The sequence below is a fragment of the Sciurus carolinensis genome, chromosome 12 (assembly GCF_902686445.1).
Source record: "Sciurus carolinensis chromosome 12, mSciCar1.2, whole genome shotgun sequence".
Classification (NCBI taxonomy): Eukaryota; Metazoa; Chordata; class Mammalia; order Rodentia; family Sciuridae; genus Sciurus; species Sciurus carolinensis.
The window spans coordinates 56,037,050-56,052,471 of record NC_062224.1 but is presented as its reverse complement, the minus strand read 5'-3'; the positions used below and the strand labels follow the sequence as shown (position 1 = coordinate 56,052,471).

Genomic DNA, 15,422 nt, shown 5'->3' with positions numbered 1-15,422 from the left:
GGGCTTTTTAGACCCCCAGAAGTCTACCCATGGCCAGGAGCCCCTGATTCCCAGGGTTAGGACTTTGGTTCCATAACTTGAAGACCTATCATTAAGTACATGTCAGGATAAACATTTTTTTTTTCCTGGGTTAGCAAAAATAAGACTGGTTCCTTTCAGTAGGCTTACAATTTTGGAATTCAGAGAACATCTTGAAAAAATAGTCTGAAACTATAGTCTTATTTATATTTTAAAATAGCAATGAAAAGAGCAACAACAAAACAGGACCTTTGTAATTAACCATATGATGCTGCAAGAACAGGATGAGAAGCTTAAAAAAAATGAAACCTAGGAAGTTTTACTGACATTGAAAAAATCTAGGTAAAAGTATATGATGTAAAAACAATGAAATAATAATTGACCAAAAAAAGTGAATCATCATTTCATGATCTCTTGATATGGTCCCAAACTTACTTCTTATTAAAATCCAGGAGAATTTAAAAGACCTTGCTTTCTTAAGAAAGATCAGTTTAAATAGGTAGATAAATAGATGATAGAGATAGACGATGGAGATGATAGATTGAGAGAGATAGATGACAGACAGGATTACATAGTGAAGAACACTTGAAATTATTCCAAGTACTTTCTGATAACCAGAAACTCATCTTCACCTAGCTTCCTAGAAGTTAGTATTGCTTTTGCAAAATAATCATAGACAAAATATAAACGCTAATAAGAAACTGTAACGATATTTGGAACTTATAAGGGACTAATATCCATAATATATATACCTAATAATTTATACTTGAGATACACACACACACACGTTATGTATAATTCCTACATCAGAAGAAAAGGAGCAATCTAGACAGAAAAATGGACAGAAGATACGAACAATCGGCTCATACAAGTATATAAAATAAAAGGTCTACTCAATGTATACAAAACAAGTGCAAATAAAATATACCAAGTTGTGATTTTTTAATCTAGATTTTGAACACTTTTAAAGTTTGACAACATACACTGTTGACAAGGCTGTGGGGAAATAGGTACTCTTAAACATTGCTAGTAGAAGTGACAAATTGTGTAACTGTGCTGCAGAAGAATTTGGCAATATCTGGGAGGACTACATAGGATTTACTTTTTGACTCAGTAGTGCCTTTTCTAGGAAAATATCCAAAGTTTCACTGTCAAAAATTTGAAACTACATATATAAAGGGTTATTTATTAAAGCACTGTGTTTAATCAGAAGAGACTGGAAACAACTCAAATGTCTACCCATAGGAGACTAGTTGAACAAACTATTGTGTATCCATTCAAATAAAATAGCATAGAACTTTCTAAAAGAAATATGAAACATGTGCACATCCACATTCATAGCAGCATTATTCCCAAAAGTCAAAAGGTGGAAGCTATTCAGTGTGCATGGATGTATGAATGGCCAAACAATGTTGGTTTATGCATATAATAGCATAGTCTTCAGCCTCATAAAGGAAGGACATTCTGACACATGCTGAAACAGGCACAAACCTTAAGGACGTTATGCTAAGTGAAACCAGCCAATCACCAAAGGACAAATACTGTAAGTTTCTGCTTACATGAGGAACCTAGGTAGGTAATTTACAGAGACAAAAAGTAGAGTGGTGGTTGCAGCTTGCAGGAGGGAGGAATGGTGAGTTACTAGTTATTATTACTAGTTATTAATGAATTTAGAGCTCAATTTGCAAGATTAATAAGAGTTTCAGAGATGGGTGGTGAAGGCCTGCACAACAATGGCAATGTACTTACTGCCCCTGTGTACCTAAAGATGGTTAGATGGTAAATTTCATGATATGTGCATTTACCACAATTTTTTAAGAAACAAAGATAAAGATTTATATATATGGTTTATAATGATTTCAGAATAAGATAAAACTAAATAAAATAAACAAACTAAATAAAATAAACAAGGAATATAATATATATAGTGTTCTATTATTTTCTTAAGAAGGGGTGGTCCCCTTCTTAAGGCATGCAATGGTGCATTGCCTATAATCCCAGCCGCTTAGGAGGCTGAGGAGGAGGACTGAGAGTTCAAAGCCAGTCTCAGCAAAAGTGAGGCGTTAAGCAACTCAGTGAGACCTGTCTCTAAATAAAATACAAAATAGGGCAGGAGATGTGGCTCAGTGGCCCCTGAGTTCAATCCCCAGTACTCACGCCAAAAAAATAAAAAAATAAAAGAAGGGGTGGGATGGAATCAAGAATGGATAAGAATTTGGTTATTTTTTAAAAGATAACATTAGAGACATAAGTTAAAACAAAAATTAAAAGCAAAAAGCTAACAATATAGGCTAGGTAGGGAGAAAGGTGGAAGGACAGGAATAGACATTAGATCAGAACTTGTTTTTTATCTTGGAATAGAACTTGTTTCATAGATTTGATTTTGGAACTATTTAAATGTTTCACATAATAATAAGAAAAGTCAATTTAAAAAAAGCGACTTGGGAGTCTGAGGTAGGAGGATTGCAAGTTTGACCAGCTTCAGCAATTTACCAAGAACCTTAGCTACTTTGTAAGGTCCCAAGATCCTGTTTCAAAATTTAAAAAATGAAATAAAAAGAGCTGGGGATATAACTCAGTGATAGAGTGCCCCTGGGTTCAGTCTTCAGTACTGAAAATAAAAAAAGCAATACATAAAAAAATGAGACAAGTAAATTTAACTGTGTACAGTGGTGGTGGCACAAGGAATCATTTCGAGTAATTTTAAAACACAGTAGTTTGACAGTACATTCTATGTTATACCCCAAGGACAAAAAGAACTCAAAGAAAGGAAAATCTCAAATTGTTCAACCTCTCATATTTCTAATAATTTTATTGCTTTTCTGAAACTAAAATATAACAAAATACAATAACGTAATATAATATGACATAAAAAGTCTATATAGTATATAAGGTATATTAAATAAATAATAGGATAAAACAAATATGTAATTATATTAATGCCATTAGGAACAAAGATTTCTGGTGAAACAGATATAAAATGAAAATAGCCAAAACTATCTATTCTTAAGTGTGTATTGGAAATATCAGTTTGAGCCCCATGTTGTATTTTTTCTTACAAGGTTTTTCTTGGCTCTGTTCAATGAAAACCTAAAGACCTGTGAAAAGTCTAACAGCAAGAATTAACCTAGTGGTAAAGGACATCGCTAATTCCAGACTATGATTTCTTAATACTATTTCCCATTGAAAAAAAAAAAGAAGGGTTTCTTGGAGCAATAGCGGATTATAGATCTGGAACAAGAAATGCACAAGATGAGCCTGGATTATCTTCTCCTCATACATAGAAGCTATCCAGAACTTCTTGGATCATGTCAAAAGAAATCCAGAGCCTAAATATGCTCCAACCATGTTGAAATAGGAAAATCTGAGCATCGATAATAAGTGGGACTGACTGAAACGCATCAAAAACATTTAAACTTGCGAGTTGATAATGATACTAAGCAAATAAAATTCACTGGCTACCTTCAGAAGACACTAGGAAACCTACTCCTTATTTTGAATACTGATAACTAAAGAGGAGAGTTATTTTGCTTTCCTGTATGAACTATATCTTCACTAAAATCAAATATTTGATGAAGGAGGTTTTTCTTTAAACACACATTCCAGTAATCAATAAAGCCTAAGGGTAAGGAGGAACTGGAAATGAAACAATAGCCCTCGGTCATGATCATCGATGGATGCTGACACAAACAAAGACAACTGGTAGTTCTGTCAATCTTGATGGAATAAAATCATCACAACATAATCCATGATGGAGTTTGCTAAAGAAAAAAAATCAAGTTACATGAAATTAACCAATTTTAATTCCCAGATTGTAGGAAGTACAGTACTTAATATCACAAGGGTGCAATCAGAAAAATCTAGAAAGTGGGAAAGAAAAAATGGAAAGCATTTATATAGTAAAGCATATTTAAGCTGGGTGTGGTGGCACCCACCTATAATCCCAGCAACTTGGAAGGCCAAGGCAGGAGGATTGCAAATTCAAAGTCAGCCTCAGCAATTTAGCAAGGCAGGCCTTAAACAACTTAGTGAGACCCTCTCTCAAAATAAAAAAATAAAGAAAGGAGCTGAGGATGTAGCTCAGTGGTTAAGTACCTTGGGTTCAATCCCCTGTTCTTAAAAAAAAAAAAAAGATATTTAATAGATTTTCAAACAAATCAAACAGATGTGTCTTGTTTTGATTAAAACAAAGTAAAATAAAAAAGAAATTATGAGGACATCTGGAAAATTTAAATACCAAATGAATATGTGATGGTTTTAAAGACATTTTGTAAATTATTTTTGAAAATATTTGAGAAAACACTACTACTGTAATTTTTTAAAAAGTCATTATTTTTGAAAACATATACCTGAAATATTTAGGGATAAAATGACATAATGTCTGGAATTGGCTTTAAAATTTGTAGGTGGTAATCATGGGAAAGTGGCAAGAGTAAAAAAAAAAATGGTCATGCAAAGAAAATATCTGAGCAGAGTACACAGTTCACTGTATTATTTTATGTACTTTTGTATACATTTACGATTTTCCATAAGAAAAAGTAAAAACTAAAAAAAAATAAAGACATGAAACTTACTTTAGTATGTTGAGAAAGTTTTCTCTGAACAACTAACTCAACATCTGGGAAAGGAATAGTCACGTTCCTATCTTTAGACAAGGTCTTCAGATGCATAATGCGATTTCCATCACGTAGGTGAGGAATAGGATCAGGTAGCTCCCATATTACCGTGAGAAAAATATCATCTTCCTTGCCCTTTAATAGAAATTCAGGGAGGACAGGAAAAGTTTAATTAATTATTTTTACTTTGAGCTATTTTAAAGAATGAAAAATAGAACATATCTTGCTGTATCCATCATCCAGCTTTATTAAATCTTCAGTCCTGTGTGTTGCTAATAAAATTCCTCATTCTTCTCACCCTCCAGAGTAACCAGTAAACTGTTAGTCATAACGTTTTGATATTTCTACATTACATACACATTTATTCTATTGCTATCTCTGAGTCTCTCTATGTGTGTGCATGTGTACGTGTATGTGCGTATATTGTCTTCAGACTTTTAACCATCTTATCAATGCTATCAAACTATATAGATTCTTCAAATTGTTTACTTTACTCAATATTGTTTTACATTTATACAGGTTATTAAACCATGGGACTCTAGTTTATGTATTTTTAACTGCTTTATAGTACCGTATTAATATTCTAAAATTTTTCCATTTTCCAGTGGTGGATATTCAGGTGGTTGCCAGTCTTTACTGCTTGTCTTTATAGATAGGTGCCATGTTTCCTAGAGCATGTATGATTGGAATGGAATTACTGAATTATAAGACATGCATATCATCAACTTTATTAGATATGGTGGTTACCCATGCCTACTCTCACCAGAAATAGATGAAAAGTTCCCCTTTCTTTACATTCTTGCTAATGCTTGGAATTATTTAATTGACATTATTATTATTTTTGCTTATCTAAAACTAATTTTAAAATGTCTTAATTACACTCAACACATTTCTCTAACCAATAATACATTGGATGCTTTTTCATGTGTTCATGAGCTACAGCCATTTGGGTTTCTGTATCTGTCCTTTGTTTATTTTCTATTGGGGTCCTTGTTTTTCTTCTGGATTTTTGAGATTTCTTTAGATGTCTGGTTCCTAATAGTTCCTCAGGGACCTGAGGTGCAATATCTTCTCACTTGTTTTTCTGACTTGTTTATTCACTTTTGTTTTTTGAAAGTAAGCTTTTATTTTTAATTGGAATGCAGTTATGATACCTTTGTGATAGCCATCTGTAAGCATGGTCTATCTTTTCATTTATTCAAGTTGGGTTGTTTTTTATGTCCTGTATAGTTTTCAAAACTCTCATATAGTTTTGTTAAATTTATTTTAGGTAGTTTATATTTTTTATTTGCTATTTTAATATGATCATTTATTCTATTTATGTTTTATAACAGTATCAGTGGGATTCTGTTAATTATTGATTTTTAAATTTTTGTGTGAAAATAAAAGCCACATTTTTTTTTTTAATTTCTCTTCCCATTGTTTTATTGGTGAATTATAGTTGTACATAAGGGTCAGATTCATTGTCACATTTTTAAGATTGGTTATTTTGGATCCTTTCTTTGTTGAAAAGCAGCTGTGGTGAGTGGAGAGAATATTGACGTAGGAGTTCAGTCAGCAAGTCTTAGCTCTAGTGTGACCTTGGGCGAGGTATGTATTTTCTTATTTCCTTACTTGTAAAATGAGGACTTCAATTAGTTGGTGGATAAAAGTCCTTCATTGTTTAAAACCTTAGGATTCTAGGTGTAACTCTAAGGCCTGTATTCTCACATCTATGTTAATTTAAAAGTATGGGCCACTAGTATGCATACCTTCGAGACAATTCTTTGACTAGAATTTGTGCCATGGTGAGAGAGGTAAGAATTTCAGCAATATTTAAACTGAACTTCTGGGCTGGGGTTGTGACTCAGTGGCAGAGCAGTGGCCTAGCATGTTTCACCACATATAAATAAATAAAATAAAGGTCCATTGACAATTAAAAAAATTTTTTAAATAAATAAATAAACTGAACTTCTGGGTTGTAGCATAACATGGCATGAAACACCTTGTTCTAGGTAGGCCCTGGACTTGGACTTCCCTAGCTTCTCCTAACAAGAATGTTGAAAATTGAAGCCCAGTTTGCTGTGAAAAACTTTCAGAACAAAAACAGCAGTGGTGTTTTGGTTCTCAATGTTCCTCTGTCTCCACTTTGATTTAAATCTTGGTCTATTTAACTTACATATTTTCTCTAATGCTAATTGCTCTGTAATGCTAATTTGGAAATTTCAAAATTCCCTAAATATTCCTTGTATATTTACTATTGTCCACCTCCCCAGAGATTTCTTTTATTTCTTTATTTCTTCAATGCTTAAAGAATACTACAGTGAGCTGGGCAAGAATACTAACATAAATAAGGGAGATGTTTACTCTTTATCAATCTTAATCTATAGCTTCTGAATGGAGAATCAGAATAATTGAAGTGAAAAATAGTATAGTAGAACCCCAAACAATTTTGGTGTGTGCACAGTACCATATTCCTTTTTGAAGCCCTTACAAGGGGGGTGTGTTTGTGACAACAGACATTGTCAGGAAGAGCATCCTGATGACCAGTTGTATTAATAATTGATCAGTCATATTCATCAAAGGAAAATTGACATATCCTTGTGCTTAAGAGTGTGTTTCTAAGAAATTCCTTTCTACAATGCCATTTTGGATTGTGTAGACAACAAAGGAAGAGTGTATTGAATCAGGAAACTGTTTTACTCCTTTTCCCAGCTAAAAGATCATTAGTCATCTTAATCAATGCTGCTTCTTCATGATTGCTATCCTATTCAAGACTTGTGTGATCTTAGCTTCCAGAGAGAAAATAATAAAGGCAATGAGTCCTTGAGTTCTAACTGACAGAGTAAGATCCACTCAGCAAGGATAAATGATGTAGCCTTCATTTTAAATGTGAAGAAGGCATTAGTATTCCTAGGTGGTAATAGAGTCACAGGAAAAATAAATTAGCCTATCTCAATTCTCCCAAAACAGCCCTGAGCAGATTGCATCATTAACCTTAAAATAAACAAAGCAATTTTGGTGACAAATGGAAAAAGTGACTTGAGCATCTCTGAATGCATTATGGGTTATAAGGGACAGAGCCTGCTGAGGAGCAATTCTGGGGAGCAGTGAATTATTCCCAAAGGAGGATATAAGCAATGTCAGAGGTGGGCAGCTCTATGTAAATTTAACATTTTTGGCTTTAGAGGATCGTGACTAACCCTGCAGTAGAAGCTTGATGGGCAGGATACTGTGCCTAGACAGCTGTTCTTTCTCTTTTTTGCTTGGACCTGGACAAAGTTAATTAACGGCCTCACAGAAAGTTTGATGGATGAACACTATGTTCAGCTGGCTGACAAGGGAGGAGTTAAATGATATTATTCACTAACTAGTTTGGTATTCCTGAGATCACCTACAGCAAAAAAATACAAAAATATGACTGTAAACCTGGATCACTTTGATAGTCCCACTGAGCTCCAAGGCAAGGATCAAATACTGGCTTTTTTCCTGAGTTTTGAGAAAAATCAGGCGTTTCAGCCAATGCTCTTCCTCTTTCCAGTCTTTCCCTTCCGGCAACACTTTCATCTCTTGCCCACTGCCAAAGTCCCAGATTTTAAGTGTTCCTGAGCACACAAAGAAGAGATTATGTGAATAAAATAATTTGGGGAAAGCTTGACTTTTAACTTAGAGAACATGATCTGATTGAAAGCTGTCTGCCAATAATTTATCTTACATTTATTTCTTACTAAGATTGACAGGTGAAGCTCCCCGGGCTTGCTATGCATGAAATATATTTCTGTATGCCTTGACTTGTCACAGGCTGATAAAAACCCAGGAGGATCAGGCAGAGTCCTGAAACTTATGATAGTTTTTATTGTGATTTGGAGAAGGGACCACCAAAGGCCCATGTGTTGAAGACTTGGTCTCCACCTTGTGCTATTGGGAGGCAGTGGAACCTTTTAGAGATGGGGTCTAGGGGAGAAAGTTAGGTCACTGGAGGGGTGCTATTGAGGGAGACAGAGGGGCTCTGGACCCTTTTTATCTGTCTTTTTCACTTCCTGGTTGCCATGAGGTGAGCAGCTTTCCTCTAACACATGTTCCCGCCATGATGTGCTCTCACCACAGTCCCAATCAAGCAACCATGGACGGAAATCTCCGAAACTACAAGCCAAAACAAAACTTTCCTCCATATAGGTTAATTATCTCAGGTGTTTGTTACAGGAACAGAAAGCTGACTGTTTTCTTTGAAACCTTTAAGACTCTTCTATTTGTGTTTCCATTCTTAAGTTCATCTTTTCTGTTCATTCTCCCAGTGCTTTTATTATGACACAACTTTTTATTGTGGTAAAATTTACATACAATGAAATTCACATACCATAAAAATACAATTTTAGGAGTTTTGACAAATGTATCTCCTCATGAATCTAATGTCTAAACAATGATATAAAACATTCATCCCCCAGGAAGTTCTTCCTTATGCTTTGCAATTCATCCCACCCTCATAGGCAGCCACTGTTAGTTTTCTATCATCATAGAACAGTTTTGCCTATTTTTGAACTTCCGTAAATGGAAGCATAGAACACTACAGATCTTAAAAGTGATCTTTTAACAACAACCCTCTTCCTTACCCCATGTTAACTGGTTATTACAGAAATGACCCAATTTAGTTTCCTTGTTTGAACATCTGGTACCAGCTAGGATACATGTCATTTTCCTAGTCCAATGTGTGGTGAACACATTTTTTATTCTGTATACAATAGTATGGTATGCACTGATCATAACATTTTCTCTAATAATCTTGGGTCAAAATTGCACTTATGAAATTATAAACATTACTCATTCCCAACATTTACATGTAGAAAAATGTCACATCCAAGTTTCTACATCTTACTGGAGAAAATTACATGCCAGTGACAACTAATGACAGACACCATAAATACCCAATTTTTTAACTTAACTTAGCTTCCATTTTGCACACACTTGTTTTCCAGTCACACCCAGCTCACCCATACCTGCTGTTATGCCTCTCAATGCAGGGCGCGCAGGGCCCATCTCCCAGTGTGTTTTGCTAACCACCCCCATACAGGCATTTTAACTATCACACCACAATTATTATTAACACTTAAAGATAATTTTGATAATCTGTCACATTTCCTAAGGTACTAAACATGTTTTAGGACTTTAGCTCTTATTGAATAATAAAAGGTTTGAGGCAATTCCAGCAGGCGAGAAACTATTAAGCTTAGAGTTTTTTGTTTGTTACATGGGAAATAAAAAAAGGAGTGTTGATTTTTTTTTCCCCTTACATTTAAAATACGTTTGGTTAAAACCTAATTCTTGATGTAATAGTATTTAGTGGTGATTAGGTCATAAGGATGGAACCCTCAAGAATGAGATTAGTGCCCTTATAAAAAAGATCTTAGAGAAAGCTCCCTCACCCCTTCCACCATGTTGGGGACACAGCAAAAAGGCACCATCTATGAACAGGAAGTGCGTACTCACCACACAAAAAAATCTGCCGGGGCCTTGATGATGGACTTCTCAGCCTCCAGAATTATAAGAAATAAATTTCTAATACTTATAAGCCAGTCTATGGTATTTTGTTATAAAAGCTCAAACACTTTTTGTATGATCAACTTTGTTCACTTGATTTAGGGATGAAGGAGTCAGAAGGGATGATAATCAGTGTAGTGTTGAATGCCTTTCTAGTTTATTACTGTATAGCAAATTATCCTCCCACAAGGGCTCTTACAGTGGTCACCAGTTTTGAGTCCACTGGGCTCACCTTCCCACCACTTTTCCTCCCTTCCTTTAACCCTACCACCTCTCCTTATCCCTCCAGCTCTTAACCCTTGGCTCTAATCCTCTTGGATATCTGGAATGTTTTCACTGTGCTGTTTTCCTTTCCTCATCAGCAATGCTCCAACCCCCATCATTTGTTTGTTCACTAAGAACATTGAACATTGATTAAATACTCCCTATAGGCCCTGAATGTGGCAGGAAGTTTGGGTATAAAGTGACAGTGATAGTTCCTGTTCTTGAGAGTTTATGGTTTTGTAGGAAAATGGTCATACAAACAATTAAGAAGTTATCACATTCTCCTTCATTCCTGGCTTAGGCAGACCACAGCCACGTGGCTCAGATTTCCTTCTACCTTGGGATATTGACCATCAGATTTAATGAGGCGAAAGCAGGCAGAGGTACTGTTCAGTTCTTCCTAAGTGATGGTCAGGGCAATAGAGAGAAGCAACTGATGTCTCATGGGCAGAGGTGCGTAGGGAGTCAAGGAATCCTACTTTCTGAGTTGTCCTAGACCCAGAATCCTTGTCGATTTAAATTAAAATACCTCTGTGAGAGACAAATTGCCAATATTTAAAAGAATCTTATAGGACTAATGCACTTGGGTGCATGAAAATACTATGACTACCAGTCACATATTGAATTGCTTAATCATTATGCCTCATAATAATTGTACACATCATTCAGAATTTCTATTATTAGCAAGTTTTGTAAGTATGTAGGGTGAGCTTATGGATTATGGAGACTGCTTTCTTATGCACTGTTCCATATGAAAACCAGTTGCATTTATTCATAACTCATTGACTCAGCATTAATGATTTTTATTTCAAACTGGGTTTCTTCTGCTCACACTTTCAAAAATCAGACTTTCCCATTAGGTTACTTACTCAGTCCATCAATTGGCTTGTGAATAAGCATTCATTTAGTAAATATGTATATCCCCAGAATAAACATATTCTGAGTTACACATTCAATTGGTCATTCTTTGTGGGAGTTCAGAATAAGACAAGATGAAAGATGAGGCAGTCAGTAACTTTCAAGTTCCTGGAAATTCTATGCAGTGCTCCACAGCTTGAGAAACATGAAATAAAATTTTACATCCTGAGCCTGATATTTTCCTAAGTTTAGCATGGCATATGCCCTCAAGAAGCTTAGACATAGAAACAAGTTAAATATAAAATTCTAGGCATTGTATACCAAGGTTGGCTGGCTATTTTGTCTAGTTCAAAACATTGAATCTAATGTCTGTTTTTTAGTTAATGATACCCAAAAGTAGGATAGAATGAATCAGTGCAACACAGATACTTCTTACCAAAGATTAAATGAGATGCTACATGTGACAAACTTTTGCAATTAGTTACAGCACTATACAAATGCAATGTTCATTATTTTTAACATCAATATCAAGATATGCCTATTACATAAGAGACTCTATCATTATTCATTGAGGCAGAGCAAACTCTCTGGCATGTTTATACATTCCAGCCTGATTCATGCTCTCTCTTCAATGCAAAAAACTAATGAGTTCCTAGCACAAATTCTCAGGACAATAAAGCAGGGAGGCCACATTCTAGATATTCGTCTGACCGTTATATGCTCCTGTGGCAAAAAAAAATCCACTTTCATCAACAGCTGCTGAAGTCACTTCGATACTGAAGCCATGAGGGTCTAGAATCTGGTATATTTGGAGGCCAGTCTCAAGTTCCCATACCTACAAGGAAAGAACGACAACCACAAAATCAAGTAAGGCATACATATGCTTTCCAATTCCTAACAGAATTTTACCAGGTTCAAGACAGCCTTCAAATTTGTACTCTGTACATCTCACACCTTTTCCAACCCTCTGCCCTAAATGCTGGTCTGGTCTAAGAATGTTGGTTTGCTCTGAATGATGCAGACTAAAGTTACTGTGCTATCATGGAGTGTATCTGCTATAAATGTAGGTGGCAGAGGCAGCCAGCGGCTCCACTCCAGGTAGTCTCTAGTTATGGGGAAAATAGTCGATTGTTACTTGCTATAGTTTGGGTCTTTAGTGTCCCTCAAAGGCCTATCTGTTAAAGGTTTAGTCCCCAGCATGGTGCTTTGGGAGGTAGTGGGACCTAGTGGGAAGTTTTAGGTAATTGGTGGATGTGCCTTGAAATGGACTGTAGGACATGGACCCTCCTCTTCCTCTCTCTTGCTTCTTGGCTTCCAAAAAGTGGACAGTTGTTCTGTCTTGCACCCCTCCTGTTGTGCTTCTTCAACCCAGTCCCCAAAGCATTGGGGCCAACCTACCACATGGTTTTGGCCCCAAAATCATGAGCCAAAGTAAACCTTCCCTCTTTATAAGTTGGCTGTCTCAGGTATTTTGTTATAGTAATGGATAGCAGATTAACACATTACTATAAATGTGAAGTAAGGTTAGCAGCAAAATAGAAATGTAACAGAAGCATGGCAGACAAAAAGATCAAATTGGATTTATTCCTGTGACACATATCCAAATGAGTCAGGGATCATGGGACAGAATATGTGAACAGCTTGCTATGTGAGAGAGTCTAGGGAAAGAGCTCACTAATTGTTCTAAGTAGTTCTCTGACTAAGGACACAAACCTAGAGCAACAAAGAGAGAAGGGTGGGGCAAGACTCAGAGGAGGCCATCTGTGAAATGAGGTTGGAGGTAATTAGAAAATCCAGAAACATGTTAAAATTCATCTTTATCTCTTTGGTTCCATAGTAGTAGCTATAAACCTATTTGTGTAGACTGTTCTCTGAATTTCTCTCTCTTGTAAATTAGACTTCTGACTAAATTACAAAATTTAGCTAGCAACACTAGGTGATACACTTGAGATTCTAGGGGGCAGCTAAAACTGTACAAAAGGTCAGAGATGGGAAAGTATATTTTTTCTCCAGGGAACTGAAAGAGCTATTAAAGCTAAGTGATGGGAACATGGGAGATGTAACTGGGAGCCAGATAATGGAGGGCCACTGGCTGAAAAGTGGTAGAGCCGGGATTTGAATAAAGTCTGTCTGGTCCCAGGGCTCATGTTCTTGACCTCTGTGTGTCCCTGGGTATAGACAAGGTCTCTACAGGAGAAAGAGGAATCTTGGTCATTGCATGAATGAGTTTCAGGTCATCCGTTTCCAGGCCTGAAGTACAGTGCCTCTCCACCCAGTCAGGTATAAAATTTATCTAGATGAATTCTTTTCCCCTCTTCAGTCCTGCACAGGAACGACAGTTTCCTCTTAAGAGATCATTATTGTGGGAGAGCAGGACAGATTTTAGTTTTACTTTTTGTCTATTTCACTTTTTAAAAAAATTATCTTAAGTGATAAATAACTGCACTCAGGAGCTCCTTTATTGGTCTGAAAATTTCCAGCAGATGTGCACAAAAGATCAAAAATTGAGAGGGAATTTGAAGAGTTTCTTGAGGAATGTTCTTTACCAGTTCATGTGTCTCTGTCCTCTTAGAGAACATGTGTGAAATAAAAGGCTGGATACCTGTTGCAAACACCTCCAGCTCTTGCTGCCAGGCAATAGCAGTGGTTACTGACAGGCACAGTTTTCATGGCCAGGTATCCTGGCCTTTGAATACAGCAACAGTGGGGCTAGAGGGGTGGGGCATGAAAGCCAAGAGAGTTTACAGCAGGCAAACCTGGGTTCACATCCCAGTCCTTGTGTTTACTAACTATATTATCTGAGGCAAGTCACTTCATCTCTGAGCCCTAATTTCCTCATCCTTAAAATGGAAGTCTTCGTCGTCCACAGAGACTTTCATGAGAATTAAATTAGATCATGGACTATATGCCCTTGGCACACACCCTCCTATAGGAGTTTTAGTAAACACATATCCATTTCTTTCCCTCCCTTCTCAGCATAAATCCTCTACTCATGGCTCAACTGTGAATAGAAAAATGGAATCAGGGTAGTTTCCCTCCTTGATATATTTCCTTTAACATTTCTAAAATGATAGTAAAAGTAGCTTTATTTATTCAACCAAGCATGTGACTTAGTAGCAAGCAGTCTGAGCTGGCTTCAAAGGCTTGTTTTTCATGCAGTCATGAAATCTTAAAAAGAATTCCAATGTACAATCTCATCATATGCACCACTACATTTACTTAGTCATGCAATGATTTATGTAATCATACAAAGAAGAGAAAATTCCATTTGCTCTGTCTTTATCTGTCTAAAAAGCCAATATGTACTCACCTTAATTATGGATTCAGAACAGATAGTGAGTACTTGGTGAAAATATTTGTTGTAAAGTATGACGTTGATTTCTCTGTCATGAGTGTGAGGAACCTGTTTTGTATCTTGTATCATCTTAGTTAAAGGATACATATCTATAACACTTGATCCTGAAACAGAAGTAAGCATCTCATAAATACTCAATATTAGATGTTTGGAATTTACCCAACAGTTGGGTTTGGAAACAGTCAATCAGTGAGACTGATAATATCAATACCCAGGAAATTTAAGGAGGTGAAAATACATTCAGTTACTCTACAACATTTCTGACAAATAAAGCATTTACTTTGAACTTCATTATTTTTCAAGTGCATTATTTTTCAAGTGCAGGTCAGTTGGACTTCACTGACATCCCGTGTGTAGTGACTCCCGATTTCCTATTTTTTGTAGTCCACTTTTCCCCTTCTCTATCATGCCTACTGATGCCCCTGCATTTGGTGCACAGCAGGGATAGTGGTGACCAACTTTCTGCTGAAAATGAGCTTCCAATATGTGGTTAAAATTTATTTTTAGAGAGTCCTTTTCATCCAACAAATGATAAAGCTCTCCATGAATGTAGTCTTACTATACATAATGAATGAGAATAATTGTAAGCCAGTGCTTGCAACATCAATAAGGAAAGTTAATTTCTAAATGACCATAGTGTTTCAGGTACATGGTCATGAGATGGAAAGCAGGCATTCTTGCACTTTTAAAAGTGCGTTTGGTTTGGTTTCACAGTTGTTCTATAAATCTTAAGTATTGACTCTCAAAATCAACTAATTTTGTGTTCTATTTTAGTGTAATATCTAGAAATATTGAAA

At 36.0% G+C, this 15,422-nt stretch overlaps 1 protein-coding gene across 1 annotated transcript in view; it reads right to left on the bottom strand.

Moving 5' to 3' along the window:
- The window catches only part of Wdr64 (WD repeat domain 64), a 136,758-nt gene that overhangs the window by 38,273 nt on the left and 83,063 nt on the right, over positions 1-15,422 (bottom strand). Inside the window, exons 12-15 of the mRNA XM_047521396.1 lie at positions 14,581-14,729; positions 11,982-12,105; positions 8,043-8,218; positions 4,593-4,769 (exon numbers count right to left, since the gene is read on the bottom strand). Coding sequence (XP_047377352.1) covers positions 4,593-4,769; positions 8,043-8,218; positions 11,982-12,105; positions 14,581-14,729 — 626 coding nt within the window. The remainder of the gene's footprint in view (positions 1-4,592; positions 4,770-8,042; positions 8,219-11,981; positions 12,106-14,580; positions 14,730-15,422) is intronic.